This window comes from Zeus faber (genome assembly GCF_960531495.2).
Source record: "Zeus faber genome assembly, chromosome: 1".
Classification (NCBI taxonomy): Eukaryota; Metazoa; Chordata; class Actinopteri; order Zeiformes; family Zeidae; genus Zeus; species Zeus faber.
In genome coordinates this window covers 37,830,192-37,844,261 of record NC_137193.1, presented here as the reverse complement: position 1 = coordinate 37,844,261, position 14,070 = coordinate 37,830,192, and the positions used below count along the sequence as shown (strand labels likewise).

At 46.8% G+C, this 14,070-nt stretch overlaps 1 protein-coding gene across 1 annotated transcript; it reads left to right on the top strand.

Moving 5' to 3' along the window:
* Positions 1–4,265: 4,265 nt before the first annotated feature.
* LOC307234493 (histamine H3 receptor) lies at positions 4,266–8,024 on the top strand (the record flags this gene model as incomplete). Its single annotated transcript, XM_080006230.1, has 3 exons — positions 4,266–4,497; positions 5,046–5,212; positions 7,155–8,024. The coding sequence occupies 3 exons, from the start codon at positions 4,266–4,268 to the stop codon at positions 8,022–8,024; spliced, it is 1,269 nt and encodes a 422-aa protein (XP_079862356.1).
* Between the last annotated feature and the right edge of the window lie 6,046 nt (positions 8,025–14,070).

Genomic DNA, 14,070 nt, shown 5'->3' with positions numbered 1-14,070 from the left:
GGGTTGTTTCTGTAAAAATTCCAGGTAAATAGATTTGTGTTGAATATGAAATGCCCCCCCCATCCCTCCTTCTCTCCCTGCATCCCTCCGTCCCTTCCTGCATCCCTCCATCCCTCCCTCTGGTTGCTGTCCTCCCCCGTGCCTCTTCCTCCAGCGCTCTGCCGCCCATCACCCCTTCAAGCTCCTGCCTCACCTCTACGTTTGTCACTCAATCCCACAAAAAAAAACACCCAGCGTGAATACTAAGCAGCGCACGCAGGCGTCTGAGGCAGGGTCTCAAAACACAACCACCCGTGCACTCCTCCACTCCTCCGTCATTCCACTGTTCCCCTCTTTTGTTGTTCCCCTCTTCCGTCCTTCCACTCCAGTCCTTCCACTCCTCCATCCTTCCTCTCCTCCATCCTTTCATTCTTCCACTCCTCCATCCATCCACTCCTCCATCCTCCCTCTCCTCCATCCTTCCACTCCTCTATCCTTCCATTCCTTCGTCCTTCCACTATTCCACCCCTCAATCATTCCTCTCCTCCACTCCTCCATCCTTCCACTTCTCTATCCCTCTACTCTTCCACGCCCCCATCCTTCCACTCCTTCACTACTCCATCCTTCCATTCCTCCATCCTTCCACTCCTCTATCCTCCCACTCCTCCATCCTTCCTCTCTACTCCTCCATCCTTCCACTCTTCCATCCTTCCACTCTTCCACTCCTCCATCCTTTCTCTCCTCCACTCCTCCATCTTTCCACCCTTCCACTCCACTATCCTTCCACTCCACTATCCTTCCACCCATCCACTCCTCCATCCTTCCACTCCTCCATCCTTCCACCCTTCCACTCCTCCACCCCTCCATCCTTCCACTCCTCCATCCTTCCTCTTCTCCACTCCTCCATCCTTCCACCCTTCCACTCCTCTATCCTTTCACTCCTCCATCCTTCCACCCTTATACTCCTCTATCCTTTCACTCCTCTATCCTTCCACCCATTCACTCCTCCATCCTTCCACCCTTCCACTCCTCTAGCCTTCCGCTTCTCCACTCCTCCATCCTTCCACCCTTCCACTCCTCTATCCTTTCACTCCTCCATCCTTCCACCCTTCCACTCCTCTATCCTTCCACTCCTCCACTCCTCCATCCTTCCACCTTCCACTCCTCCATCCTTTCACTCCTCCAGTTCTCCATCCTTCCTCTCCTTCATTTTCCACCCCTCTGATCACAAACTGGCCATTTAGCAGCGCTTCACCCCGGAGAGCTTCAGATTAGGCAGTAATCCCGGACGGACGTTAAGTCCTGGAGGAACATTTTACGAAAGATGAATTCATATAAAATCCAGACTCGTTGGAATTCAATCAGGTAATAATATAACTACAGTCTGTATGATGAGTGTATTTCCAATATTCATAATCATATTGTTCTCGTGGCATGTTCCACATCATGTGCCTTTTACACTGTACATATTCATGTACATGTACAGTGCTGTTAAAATAACCACCCAGCTCGTTTTAACTATTGAGAATAATTACATAGATCAGCTGAGCTTGAAGCGCTGTCAGTGACAGGCTGCCATCATGCAGAATTACCATACCCCCTATTCACACGCATTCTGTCTTTTCAAAACCTCGTGCTGCTAAATTTGTCCTCGGCCTGCAGAGCATAATTAGGCTACAGAGCAGATCTGATGCTCGCTCCATCCACCCAACCTGCGTTGCATGTTTACAGTTTGATATGTGATGCACAAGAGGAGAGAAAACAAACATTACACCATCACACCACTGTTCTTAAGGCAGGGGATTGAAATGATTATAAGCACTTTGGAAGGTCCTCCAACTGCTCGTGAAGCGTACCACATTGACTTTAGGGTTTAAACGTTAGTGTTTTAAGAGCAAAAATAACTTTAAAATGCCCACAAAGTCTCCAGGCAGGATGTCTCCCATCTATCTCCTCCACTTCCACCACTCGGTATCCAGGCTGGATATCTCCCATCTCGTCCACCTCCACCAGGTCTCGAGGTTGAATGTCTCCCACCTCCTCCACCAGGTCTCCAGGCAGGATATCTCCCATCTATCTCTTCCACCACCACCACCAGGTCCCCAGGCTGTATGTCTCCCATCTCCTCCACCTCCACCAGGTCTCCAAGCTGGATGTCTCCCATTTTGTCAGCCTCCTCCACCAGGTCTCCAGACTGTCTCCCACCTTGTCCACCTCCTCCATTAGGACTCTCGATTGGGTGTCTCCTTCCTCGTCCACTTCAACCAGGTCTCCAGGTTTAATGTGTCCCACCTCCTCCACCAGGTCTCTAGGCAGGGTGTCTCCCATCTATGTCCTCCACTACCAGGTATCCAGACTGCATGTCTCCCATCTCCTCCACCTCCACCAGGTCTCGAAGCTGGATGTCTCCCATCTCGTCCACCTCCTCCACTAGGTCTTCAGACTGGATGTCACCCATCTCGTCCACCTCCTCCACCAGGTCTCCCGGTTGAATGTCTCCAACCTCCTCCACCAGGTCTCCAAGCTAGATGTCTCCTGATCCTCTCCCGGCAGCTCCGTTCATTAGAATTTCATGGAGGGAACACTTGCCATTCACAGCTTGATTAATTATGAAAATTTGTGAATCTGCTAATTGCCGGGACGATCGCATGAATGGGGCTTTCACACTGCAATGTATTATTTTAAGGAGAACTAGAGTGAAACAAAAGGAAAAAAGGGATGGAAATGCATAGTTTTTTTAGCCTGCGAGCATGAGGAGTGTGAGGACCGTTCTACGAATCTCTGGATCGCATCAGCAACTCAGCACGTGGAGGTCAGACCTCCATACCCAGCATCACGCCTGCTAGGTGTCAAGGACAATAAAATTAAATATTAAATCAAGGAGCAAACAGAGCATTGAATTGGCCTGGAAACCAAACGGACCATAGAAATAGACTGCAAGGTCCCAAAAACAGCTTTAACCTGCAGACACTCCCCAGTACAGGGACTGGATGAAGAGCAACGGTGGAAAAAGTCAAGGTTCAATTATCCTGACACAAAGTGAAACTACCACATTGACATCGTCTGACCAGTGATGGGCACTGTATGCTGCCCACCGCTCCAGGCCTGACCCTGGAGGAAGGACAAGCCTCGATGGGGAAAAGGCGGAAAACACATTTTACAGCCTCCATTTGCATGTGTGTATGTGTTGGCCACTGTAGCTGCATGTGATGAATGTGTTGTGGTGTGTGTGACAGAATAAAGATGAGCTAAGCTTGTCTGGTTAAAAATTAAAGGATTCATGTAATAAACCCTAACCCTAACCCATACCCAGTGTCCTGATATAACAGAGCCTATAATACTCCATAAAGTTTTTTTCTGCAGTGGTTGCTCATGAATATCCCGATAACAATTTACAATAAATGAGTACAGGTTGAGTCGTATGGAGCTGATGAATCATTGATAAGTTATCCTAAATCAGTAGTTTGATCCAATCCCTGATGTAATGTGACTGTTAGAATAGTATAGTAATAAAATACAGATATTTGCTTTGAAATGCAGTGGAGTAAAAGTACAAAGTCTCTGAAACTGAAGATATAATTTAAAAAAGGACAGATACTGGAAAAATGTACTTAATTGCAACACTTTCCACCGCAGACGAAGAGCTTTGGGTCAGAAGAGTCCAAATACATACAGTAGTTAATGTGAGAGCAGTTGTCTGAAGTAAAAAATGAGAAATACGAAAAGAAAAGTGATAGAGATCTGTGGTACACCCTTTGTGTGTGTGTGTGTGTGTGTGTGGGGGGGGGGCGGGGGGGGGGGTATAACTGAAAATAAACGATAATGAAAAAAATACACACGGTAGTTTGTATTGAATCAAAACCCTCGGCGTCAGTATAGATCTGGGAGGGATCTTCCATTCAGATAATCTCAGATCTCAGAGTAATGGAGAGCGCAGGAACCAAGTGACGCTCCGAGCGATGCGCAGTTTACGCGCAGCGCAGTGCGTGTGCCAGGCAGCCGCAGACAAAGGAGCGGCTCCTCCACGAGAGACAGGACCATATGACCAGGGACCAGGGGACCAGGGGAGCGGCGGAGCAGAGGACCAGGTCCGGGGGAACTTCTGTGATCCCAACATACCAACATGGGGATTCTGGAGAAAGTGACTGCTCCTAGGATCGGGTCTCCGCTTCTCCCTGACTCCCTGCGCAAGGTTATCCAGGACGCGCGGTCGGAGTCCGGCTCCGGCGTCTTTGTTCCAGCGGATCCAGCGATGGTCGGGAAATGATCCAGGTGTCAGATTAAGGATGGGTGCTGACATTTTGGGATCCAACTCCAGCGCCAACTTCACCCCCGCGGACACTGCGACGGCGCCGCCCGGCTCCGTGCTGGTGCTTCTGTCCGTGCTCATGGTAACTTTGGTCGTGGTGATCGTGGCTGGAAACGCGCTGGTCATCATGGCTTTCATCGTGGATAAGAGCCTGAGGAACCAGAGCAACTTCTTCTTCCTCAACCTGGCCATATCTGATTTTCTAGTGGGTAAGTTATGTGTGCGTGTGTGCGAGTGCGATTTGAGAGATAGGCCTACCTGTCCGCCCCTTTGTTCTTTTGTTCATCTCCATGTTGCGTGACCCTCGCACGGAGACGCGAGTCTGGTGTGAACTTCACGGTATTTGGGGACAGATCAGATGAAACACCTGAAACACCTCATACAAAGCCTCTTTTTTTGAGGCAAAGCCTCTCCGAAATATTCCAACAGAAAATGACCACATGGAGGCACAATGGGGAGATGCTGAACCTGATCCAGCAAAGCATCTGATGCTTGAGTTGGACAAGTTAATTGGAGTGGTGTGAATGGAGTGATGACGGAGTGGGTGATGAAGTGTTGGTGTTGGGGCGGTGGGATGATGGATGTGATGGGGTGACCGTGACAGAGTAACACAGTGATGGAGTGATGGCTGAGAGAGTGAAGGGGTGATGTAGAGTGACGAGTGTAGACTGATGTAGGTGATGGAGTGATGAGGTAATGGAGTGACGGGATTTTGGAGTGACGGGGGGGATGAAGTGACGGGGCGCTGGTGTTCCAGGGGCGTTCTGCATCCCGGTCTACATCCCGTACAGCCTGACGGGCCGCTGGCTGCTGGGCCGGGCGCTCTGCAGGCTCTGGCTGCTCATCGACTACCTGCTCTGCACCGCGTCCGTCTTCAACATCGTCCTCATCAGCTATGACCGCTTCCTGTCCGTCACGCGAGCCGTGAGTACACCTGGGCACACGCATGCGCCTAAATATACACACACACGTGCACAAATACGCGCACTGTTGCACAAGTGCATAAATACGTGCACATGCACATACGCGTGCACGTGCACTCGGACACCAGTATATATATATATATATATATATATATATATATATATATATATATATATATCTATAGGCGTACAACGCGCCCACATATTCGCGCTGCATCCACAGCCACGTGCACGTGCATTAATTCACGCGAGTACGGTCAAGTACTCTCACACTTCGACGCACACGCATGCGCATAAGCACATACGTATAGGCCTACAAACATGGAAGTGCACGTGTTAACCACGTTGCGCGTGTGAACCGTGCACAGATGCGCGCGCACGAATACGTGCACGCACACTTGTGGACGCACACGCTTGCGCATAAGCACATAGTATGCCGTACGCGTGCACATACACGTATACATAGACACACCCTCGCACACACCGAATAGCAACGTGTGTGTTATACCAAAGCACCAGTTGTGAGAACAGTGTCCAGTCCCAGTGTGGTAACGGGTCAGATACAGATCTCTTCATAATGACACATCCTGACACAGGATCTGAGATGCTCTGAGTGGGAGAGTGGTCAGATGGTATTGAATATGATAAATTGTGAAAACATAATTAGCTGAGAGGGGGTGTTCTAATCAGAGTTACATGCTCAGAGCTTAATTAATTGTAGCTTTGTGTCATATCAACCCCCTTTTTTCGACACTTTAATTTGTCACACTCGAATGGTTTAAAGGTCTTCATTCTATGCGTTTAGCTTTTGTCCTTGACTTTGACAAAAACAAAGAAAACACCTGACGTCCATTGATGCTGCCACCCAGTCACCCTGCTGTTAGACATGAATGCAAAATATCCACATGTGAATAGAAATGAGCGGAGAACAGGATTATAATGTGAGGAAGCAAAACATTTGCAAAGCAAAGTCGGGTTCTCTGCCTCTCAGTTGTATACGTGTTTAAGGGAACGGTGAAATAAAAGGCAAAGAACAATTGAACTGGAGGGAGGGAGGAAGGGAGGGAAGCCATGCTAATAGATAGGAGGAGGAATGGAGATGAGCGGAAGGGAGGGAGAGGCGGTGGAGAAACCGAATCAGGATAAACCAGATGTGACTCCTCCTCTCCTCTCTTTGTTGCATTAATGAGTGTTTCTCCTCTCCGCTACTACCCCGGCCACACACGCACACACGCACACACACACACACACACACACACACACACACACACACACACACACACACACACACGCACACACACACCTTTTTATGAAAGGTTTATAATGAACATGCAGGTCACTAGATACAAGGCTCCCCACTGGGGTGAAGATTGAACGAGAGTACATTACATAATTTAGCGCAGTGGTTCTCAACGGAGTCCGAGGACCCCCAGGGGTCCTTCATCGGGTTGCAGGGATATACCCAGAAAAATTATTAATATAATAGTTCATAGTTGCACAAATATTTTGGTTGGATCCCAGCTCCACTGTTATCTTTTTAACTCTGGTAGATAACTGAATCATATCTAGCAATAAAACTCTTGTAGGATTTGGGTTCCAGAGACTACATTTTATCAAATGGGGTCTGTGGCCTAAACCAGGTCCTTGAAATGAAAAGGTTGAGAATCACTGATTTAAGCGTCTCATAATAAATCCAGTCGCCATTAGACTGCGCCTCACAGTTTTTTACAGCAAAGTCTTTAATAAGACGAGCCAACATCTATCGAGTCAACGTGAGTTTTCTTTTTTATTATTTCTTAAGGATAGAAGCGGTGAAGGTTCCTTGGGATGGAGGTCAGTGCAGGCGGAGCCCAGCACTAACCTGTAGAGAGAGGTTCTTCAGTCTATGAATAAATGATATGTTGATCCATGCATCCAGCCCCCACCAAACCTTTCTGTTCCAGGTGAAGTACAGGGCGCAGAGGAACATGACCCGCCGCGCCGTGGCCAAGATGGCGGCCGTGTGGCTGCTGTCCTTCCTCCTCTACGGCCCTGCCATCATCTTCTGGGAGACGCTGGTGGGCCGCAGCGTGGTGCCTGACAACGAGTGCTTCGCCGAGTTCTACTTCACCTGGTACTTCCTCTTGAGCGCTTCCACCTTCGAGTTCTTCTCCCCATTCATGTCTGTGGCGTTCTTCAACCTCAGCATCTACCTGAACATTCGCCGCCGGACCAAGAGCCGGGCGGTCTGCATGGAGGAGGAAGACACTTCGCCGGCCCCACGGTCTGCCCGGGGGAGGGCTCGCTCGGAAGGTGCTGCCTGGTCCGTGTTCTTCGTCAAGACTCGCAAGGTGTCGTCTGGCGAGCCCGCCACCATCTCGGCTGTCATCGAGGACGACGAGTTGTTCTCGCCATCCTCCAGCGGGGATCCCAGCACGGGCCTGACCTTCGTGCAGAGGAGCAAGTTGTCTCCTTGTAGGCGGAGCTCGCTGATGTTCCAGTCCACGCCACCGTGCGGAGCCGCTGGCCGCCGGGCGCAAGGGTCCCGTCTGACCCGCGACAAGAAGATTGCCAAATCCCTGGCCATCATCGTGTGCACCTTTGGGGTCTGCTGGGCTCCCTACACGCTGCTGATGATCATCCGTGCCGCCTGCAGCGGAGCCTGCGTGAAGAACTACTGGTACGAGATCACCTTCTGGCTGCTGTGGCTCAACTCGGCCATCAACCCCTTCCTGTACCCGCTGTGCCACAGCAGCTTCCGCAGAGCCTTCGCCAGGATCCTCTTCCCCAAGGGACAGTCGATCCAGCCGCAGATCGAGGTCCAGTCCTGCTAGCAGACCTTCTGATGGTTGAAGACACAAACTGTTTGTGCAATGTTCTTCCACTAGAAACTGAGCTGCGAAATAAGAATCAGATTCAAAATTAGGTTTATTCTTTAAAGTCAAATTCCAGGGGGATGGTGATGACATGGTGGACAACAATAGAAGGGAATGGGATGAAAACTATCAAGAGAAGAAGCTTCCTTAGTTGATATTATTGTCTTCATATTTGATATTGTTGTTCTACGTATTAGTTTGGAGAATTTTTCCAAAGCCGCCGACTTAGGGCTGGGTATCGAAATGTGATATTATTTTGGTTTTGACCAAATTGCATTGGAAGAATCAAGTATGGAAACACTGTGCAGCATTCAATTTAATGTCCATATTAAAAACTTTACATAATAAAGTCGTTTAACTCTAACTTAGTGAGACAAAAATCAAGCTAAAGGCTTTTACGGTGAGAGGGGACTGGGAAATGTGTTATTTAACCCTTACCCTCAGCTTTTGCACAGTATTTGCAGTCCAGTATTGTTGATGAACCTGGGTTGAGTTCAAGGTATTGGTACTGCATGGTATTTAGGATTGTCTGACGATACCCAGCACTAGAGTGGATCCAAAAGAAGATAGAACTTTTCATAGTTTATGTAACTTTCTGAAAAGAAATTTACATTTCAAAACATTTTAAATTCAAAAACTCACTGTACAGCTTTTCTGTACCAATTTTTTTAAAATATACATTAATTTGACTTCAAATATTCTATCAGTTGATCTATATATAGTCAAGGAAATATATATATATATATATATATATATATATATATATATATATATATAAATATATATATATATATATATATATATATATATATATATATATATATATTTTTTTTTTTTTATATATACTGTACATTTAGATCGAACAGTGATGGCCCTGAGTGTCCAGGAGGGACTGTACTACAGATGTCTAAATAGAGCAAAGCACATCGCGCCAATGAATTTTGGAATTATGGTTTATAGGTTATGTCTTTTAAGATTACAGCACATTGGAGTGTGACCACCACACTATATTTTGCGCAATATTACATGAGAGGCACTTGGTACACAGCAGACCCATTTTGCTGTTTATCAATTAATGGTAATTAAAAAAATCTGATTATGATTATTTTGTTGTCCCGGTGTTGTTATGCTGTGTATCAGCACTCATGGAATGCCTCTCATCCAATCAGATTACTCAACCAGAAGTAACTGTTGTGTAACTAAAAATGTACTTATAATAACTGATCCTTAATTGAAGTGTTTGAAGTTTTGTACGGTCCTTTTGAATCCTGATGTTCTTGAAATTTCCTCGCTTTGCAGATCCAAAGGTAAAAGAGAATAGAATTTCAAAAAGCATTTGTTTGAAAAATTATGCCTGTTTGTACAGAGACCAGAGTGGGCGGGGCACCAGCAAACTGGGCAGGGCATCATTAATTGCTGAAATTGAATCAGCAGCCAAAACAAAAGGTGTGAATGCCAATGCATCGGAGGAAATGGATTGATTTTTATTGTCTTACTGTAATGGTGCCCAAAAAATAATAATAATTTTGTACCTTTTTGGCCTTGAAGTGTCAATCTAAATTGTACGAATCCAAAGGTAGAAAAAGAGTAAACTGTGTTTACAAGTACAGTGTGTAAATTTTTCCAAACGTATAATTTATTCTGTTAATGTTTAACACAAGTTTTGTGTGTCTGGGGGTTATAACATATTATTTTTTGTGGTGGAGGTTCCCCTAGAAGGACGGCTGATGATGCCTGGTCTGAGTGGGTGAAGTGGACTCTCCCACTGGACGGATGTCAGTGTGGGTAGGCGGCCGGTTACTAGGTGACACCTGTAGCAGGCGACCTCTCATCAGATCACACGCTGAAAGATGGAATGTTTAGTCGTGAAAAATAGGACGTGTGAATTTTTGTTCCAAATGATTGGGTTTTTTTTACGATAAATTGATGATTTATGAGTTGGGATATTTGTCAGAGGGGTTTATTCACTTTCTTTCTGGGTTGATTGTGAGCAAGGAACAATGAATCAAAATGTATCTTTATCACCAAATGCTGTGAATCTCACTTGAGTGAATACTTGTTATAGACTTTGGATGAATCTCAATTAAACCTGAAATCAATATGCTGAGATCTTCACTTAAAGCGTCTGATTTGTTTTGTGATTTATGTTTGACTAAATCTGAGGCAGAGACAGAAAAGCAAAGAAGAAGGAAGAAGAAGAAAGCAAAAAAAAACAAAAAAAAAGTGCAAGAACCTCGTAGAACCTCGTAGAAAAGTAAATGCCTCAAAATGACCAAACAGAGACGTGAGTGTTGTGGAGTGGTTGTTGTTTTGAAGAAGGTCCTTCCTTTAAAACGTCATTTAAAACGAGACGACCAGAAAAGGAATTGCGTTCCGAGGAAACGCTGCTTTGACCTCTGTCCAACTGATGCGATGCGGACGAAGGGCGAGAATAAAGATGGATGGATGGATGAAGATGGATGGAGGACAGAGGCACTTAGACATCCTCAGCCTCTAGGAACCCAGAAACAAAAAGGACAAAACAAACTGAATCGCTGTGGGATCGAAAACGCCCCCTAGTGGATGAAGGGCAGTGAAAAGACAGGAAAACACTTAATTTAAGGCAGCTTCCTTTCTTCCTTCTTTCATTCCTCTCTTCCTTCTCTCTTCCCTCACTCCCTCCTCCTTCCTTCCTTCCTTCCATAATTTCCTTATGCCTTCCTCCCTTCCATTCTCCCCTCCACCCCCCTTCCCTTCTTCCTCGCTTCCTTCCTTTCTTCCCTTCCCTCCTTCGTTCCTTCCATCTTCCCGCCCCTCCTTCTTTCCTTCCTTACGTCGCCTTCCTTTTTTCCATCCTTTCTTCCCTTCCCTCCTTCGTTCCTTCCATCTTCCCGCCCCTCCTTCTTTCCTTCCTTACGTCGCCTTCCTTTTTTCCATCCTTCCCTCCCTTCTTGCCTTCTCTCCTCCATCCCTTCCTTCCTTCATTGCTCCCTCCCTTACAACCCTCTTCTTTGCTCTCCACTTCCTTCTTTACTTCCTTCCTTCATTCCATCCACATTTCTTTCCTCCCCCGCATCCTTCCCCTCTCCCTCCCTACTTCGCTCCCTTCCCTCCCTCCTTACCTTCCTTTTAATGTCAAACAAGTAAAAAAAACAAATAAAACAGAACAGTTTGACCTGGTGTCAGTTCTGACAACATATTTTCTCATCCAAACATATTTCAATCCCTCCTTCCTCTGAGGATCCCTGGTGTCAGGATGGAGATGGACTTGCGGGTGAAGGAGTGTGAATAACTGTCTTTCCTATTTATAACAAAGCAGACAAGTCGATGCTGAGGTATTTGTGAAATGTCAGCAGAAGTTAGGATGAATAGATGAGCACCGACCGACCACGAGAGAGAGACTCAGGTGGACGTGCAAATTGAAAACAAATTGCTCATTGCTTGTATTGATGCTGTTTCCACGCACAGCGGGAGAACGGCAGCAGAGAGGGTGGGGCGGATGGATGGATGGAAGGACGGACAATGGACAGGCGGAGGGATGTATGGATGGACAGATGGAGGGATGGATAGACAGATGGATGGAGGGAAGGACATAGGGATGGATGGAGTAACAGATGGAGGGCCGGATGGACGGTCAGATTGATGGAGGAATGGAAGGATAAATGGAGGGACAGACCGATGGATGGAGTGATGGAGGGATGGGTGGTCAGAGGGATGGACGGACGGATGGAGGGCTGTGGGTGGAAGGACGGATGGACGGATAAACGGATGAATGGTTGAATGGATGGATGGAGGGACAGACAAACAGATGGATGGAATAACAGAGGAATGAACGGATGGATAGAGGGATGGAGAGAGGGACGGACAGAGGGAGGGACGGATGGAGGGATGGATGGAGGGAATGATGGGTGAATAGACAGATGGATGGAGGGACAGACATATGGATCAATGGAAGGAGGGACGGACAGACAGAGCGATGACGGATTCATGGACGGATGGAAGTAGGAATGAATGGGGGAATGATGGAGGGACGGACAGACGGACAGGTGGACTGACAGAACGGACAGGTGAATGGATGGATTGATGGATGTAGGGACAAGCGGACGGATGGATGGACAGATAGAGGGACAGATAGATGGAGGCAGGGATGGATGAAGGAACAGCTGGAGGGCCGGATGGACTGAAAGATTGAGGGTTGATCAGAGGGCCAGACAAATGGATGGTGGATGGATGGATGGAATAATGGATGGAGGAACATAAAAACAGATGGATGGAGGAACAGGAGTTATGGATGGAGGGATGGACAGGGGGACAGACCGACGGACAGACGGATGGATGGATGACGTATGGATGGATGGATGGATGGAAGGACAGGTGGACAGATAGACAGATGGATGCTGGGATGGATGTAGGAATGGATGGAGGAACAGCTGGACGGCCGGATGGACAGACAGATTGATGAAGGGACGGACGGATGGACGGAGGGATAGAAGGATGGATGGAGTGATAAAGGGATGGATGGGGGGACAGGAGGAATGGATGGAGGGATGGACAGAGGAACAGACGGCGGGACAGACGGACGGAGAGACGGACCGACGAATGGATGGATGGATTGTTGATGGATGGATTATATAAAATGACAAAAGACATAAAATGCTGAATTATGGTGCTATTATGATATTGATGAATAATGACAAAAGAAACATTGTGGAATCAGCCACATGCTGCACATGCACTGTGCAGGTACATTATATCAGATGAACGTCCTGACATTCAAAACTTCTCTTATGTCAGTCCTATAGGTTCCAGGTTCGCTGAGTGGGTCCTCAGCTCCTCTAGAGGGGTTTGTTCACACCTGATTGCAAAAGGATTAATGGAGGGATAAACACCTCAGCAGAAAGGAGGACAAGATAATTGTCTCTCCAGGTAATTTAGCAACGACAGAGGGAGAGAAAACCCCAGGAGACTGAGGGATCGTTCGTTTGTTCGCTCGTTCGCTTCTTCTTCCTTCCTTCTTGACTGTGCAGGTGTTCCTGTACATTTTCACACTGACTTTGCCTTTGTCAAAGTACCTCCAAACCAGCAGGATGGATCTCTTGAGCGCCCATTGGATGGTAAAAGAAACACACCAGTAACTGAAAGTCAGAGACTGGACAGAGAGCCAAACAGACAGATGGAGACTTTGACATTGTGAAAGGAGTTTAAGTTAATATTGACAAACATAAGATTTCAATGTGAGGAATCTGAAATGGAAGGGCAGGCCGCATTGCCAGCAAAACGCATCAAGAAAAGAAAAGCTATTCCAAGGGAGATTGGTGGGGCTCGGACATACAGTAGCTACTCATTTACAGCCTATGCTGTAGGATCCATGTCCGCAATGCCATTCTCGATACAGCATTAGATTGTATGCATCGCGGGTTCCTGCACCGCGGGGAACTTCCCAATGGTTAGAGCAAACGGACAACCCACAAATGCACTTAAGGTGATAAGTAAATGCCTACTTATATTTGATGAAGATGCTACAGTTGAGAATTTACAGTCTGAGTTGTCAAACCTCGCAACACACTGGGATACTATTAAAAAGTCTCCACTGTGTGAATACACAGTCAGACTGTCACAACCTGTTGCCTCAGAGATGGAGGAACAGGACAGTCAGATGGAGATAGACCAAGAAGAAATCGATCTGGTGAGCAAAATATGTGCAACATACAAGAACTGCGCTGCTATTAGCCCCTGCAGCAGTTGAACTTGCTCACTTATGCGTATCACACAAACGGCTTGGCCTACAAATTTTTGTTGATCCTCTCCTGCCCACAAGTGGCATGTGAAAGAAGTTTCTCCAAATTGAAGTTTATCAAGCATTGCCTTTTTGTTCTTCTTGTTTTCGCACAAGGTTCGTGTCTCAGTAAAGAGCAGACAAATTCTATTTAGGCCTCTGATTGCGTTTTAAAAGCTGATTAAAAAGTAAGCATATTCATTTTATGATCTGTATGAATGTGCCAAAGTTTAAATGTGTGCGAGGGTA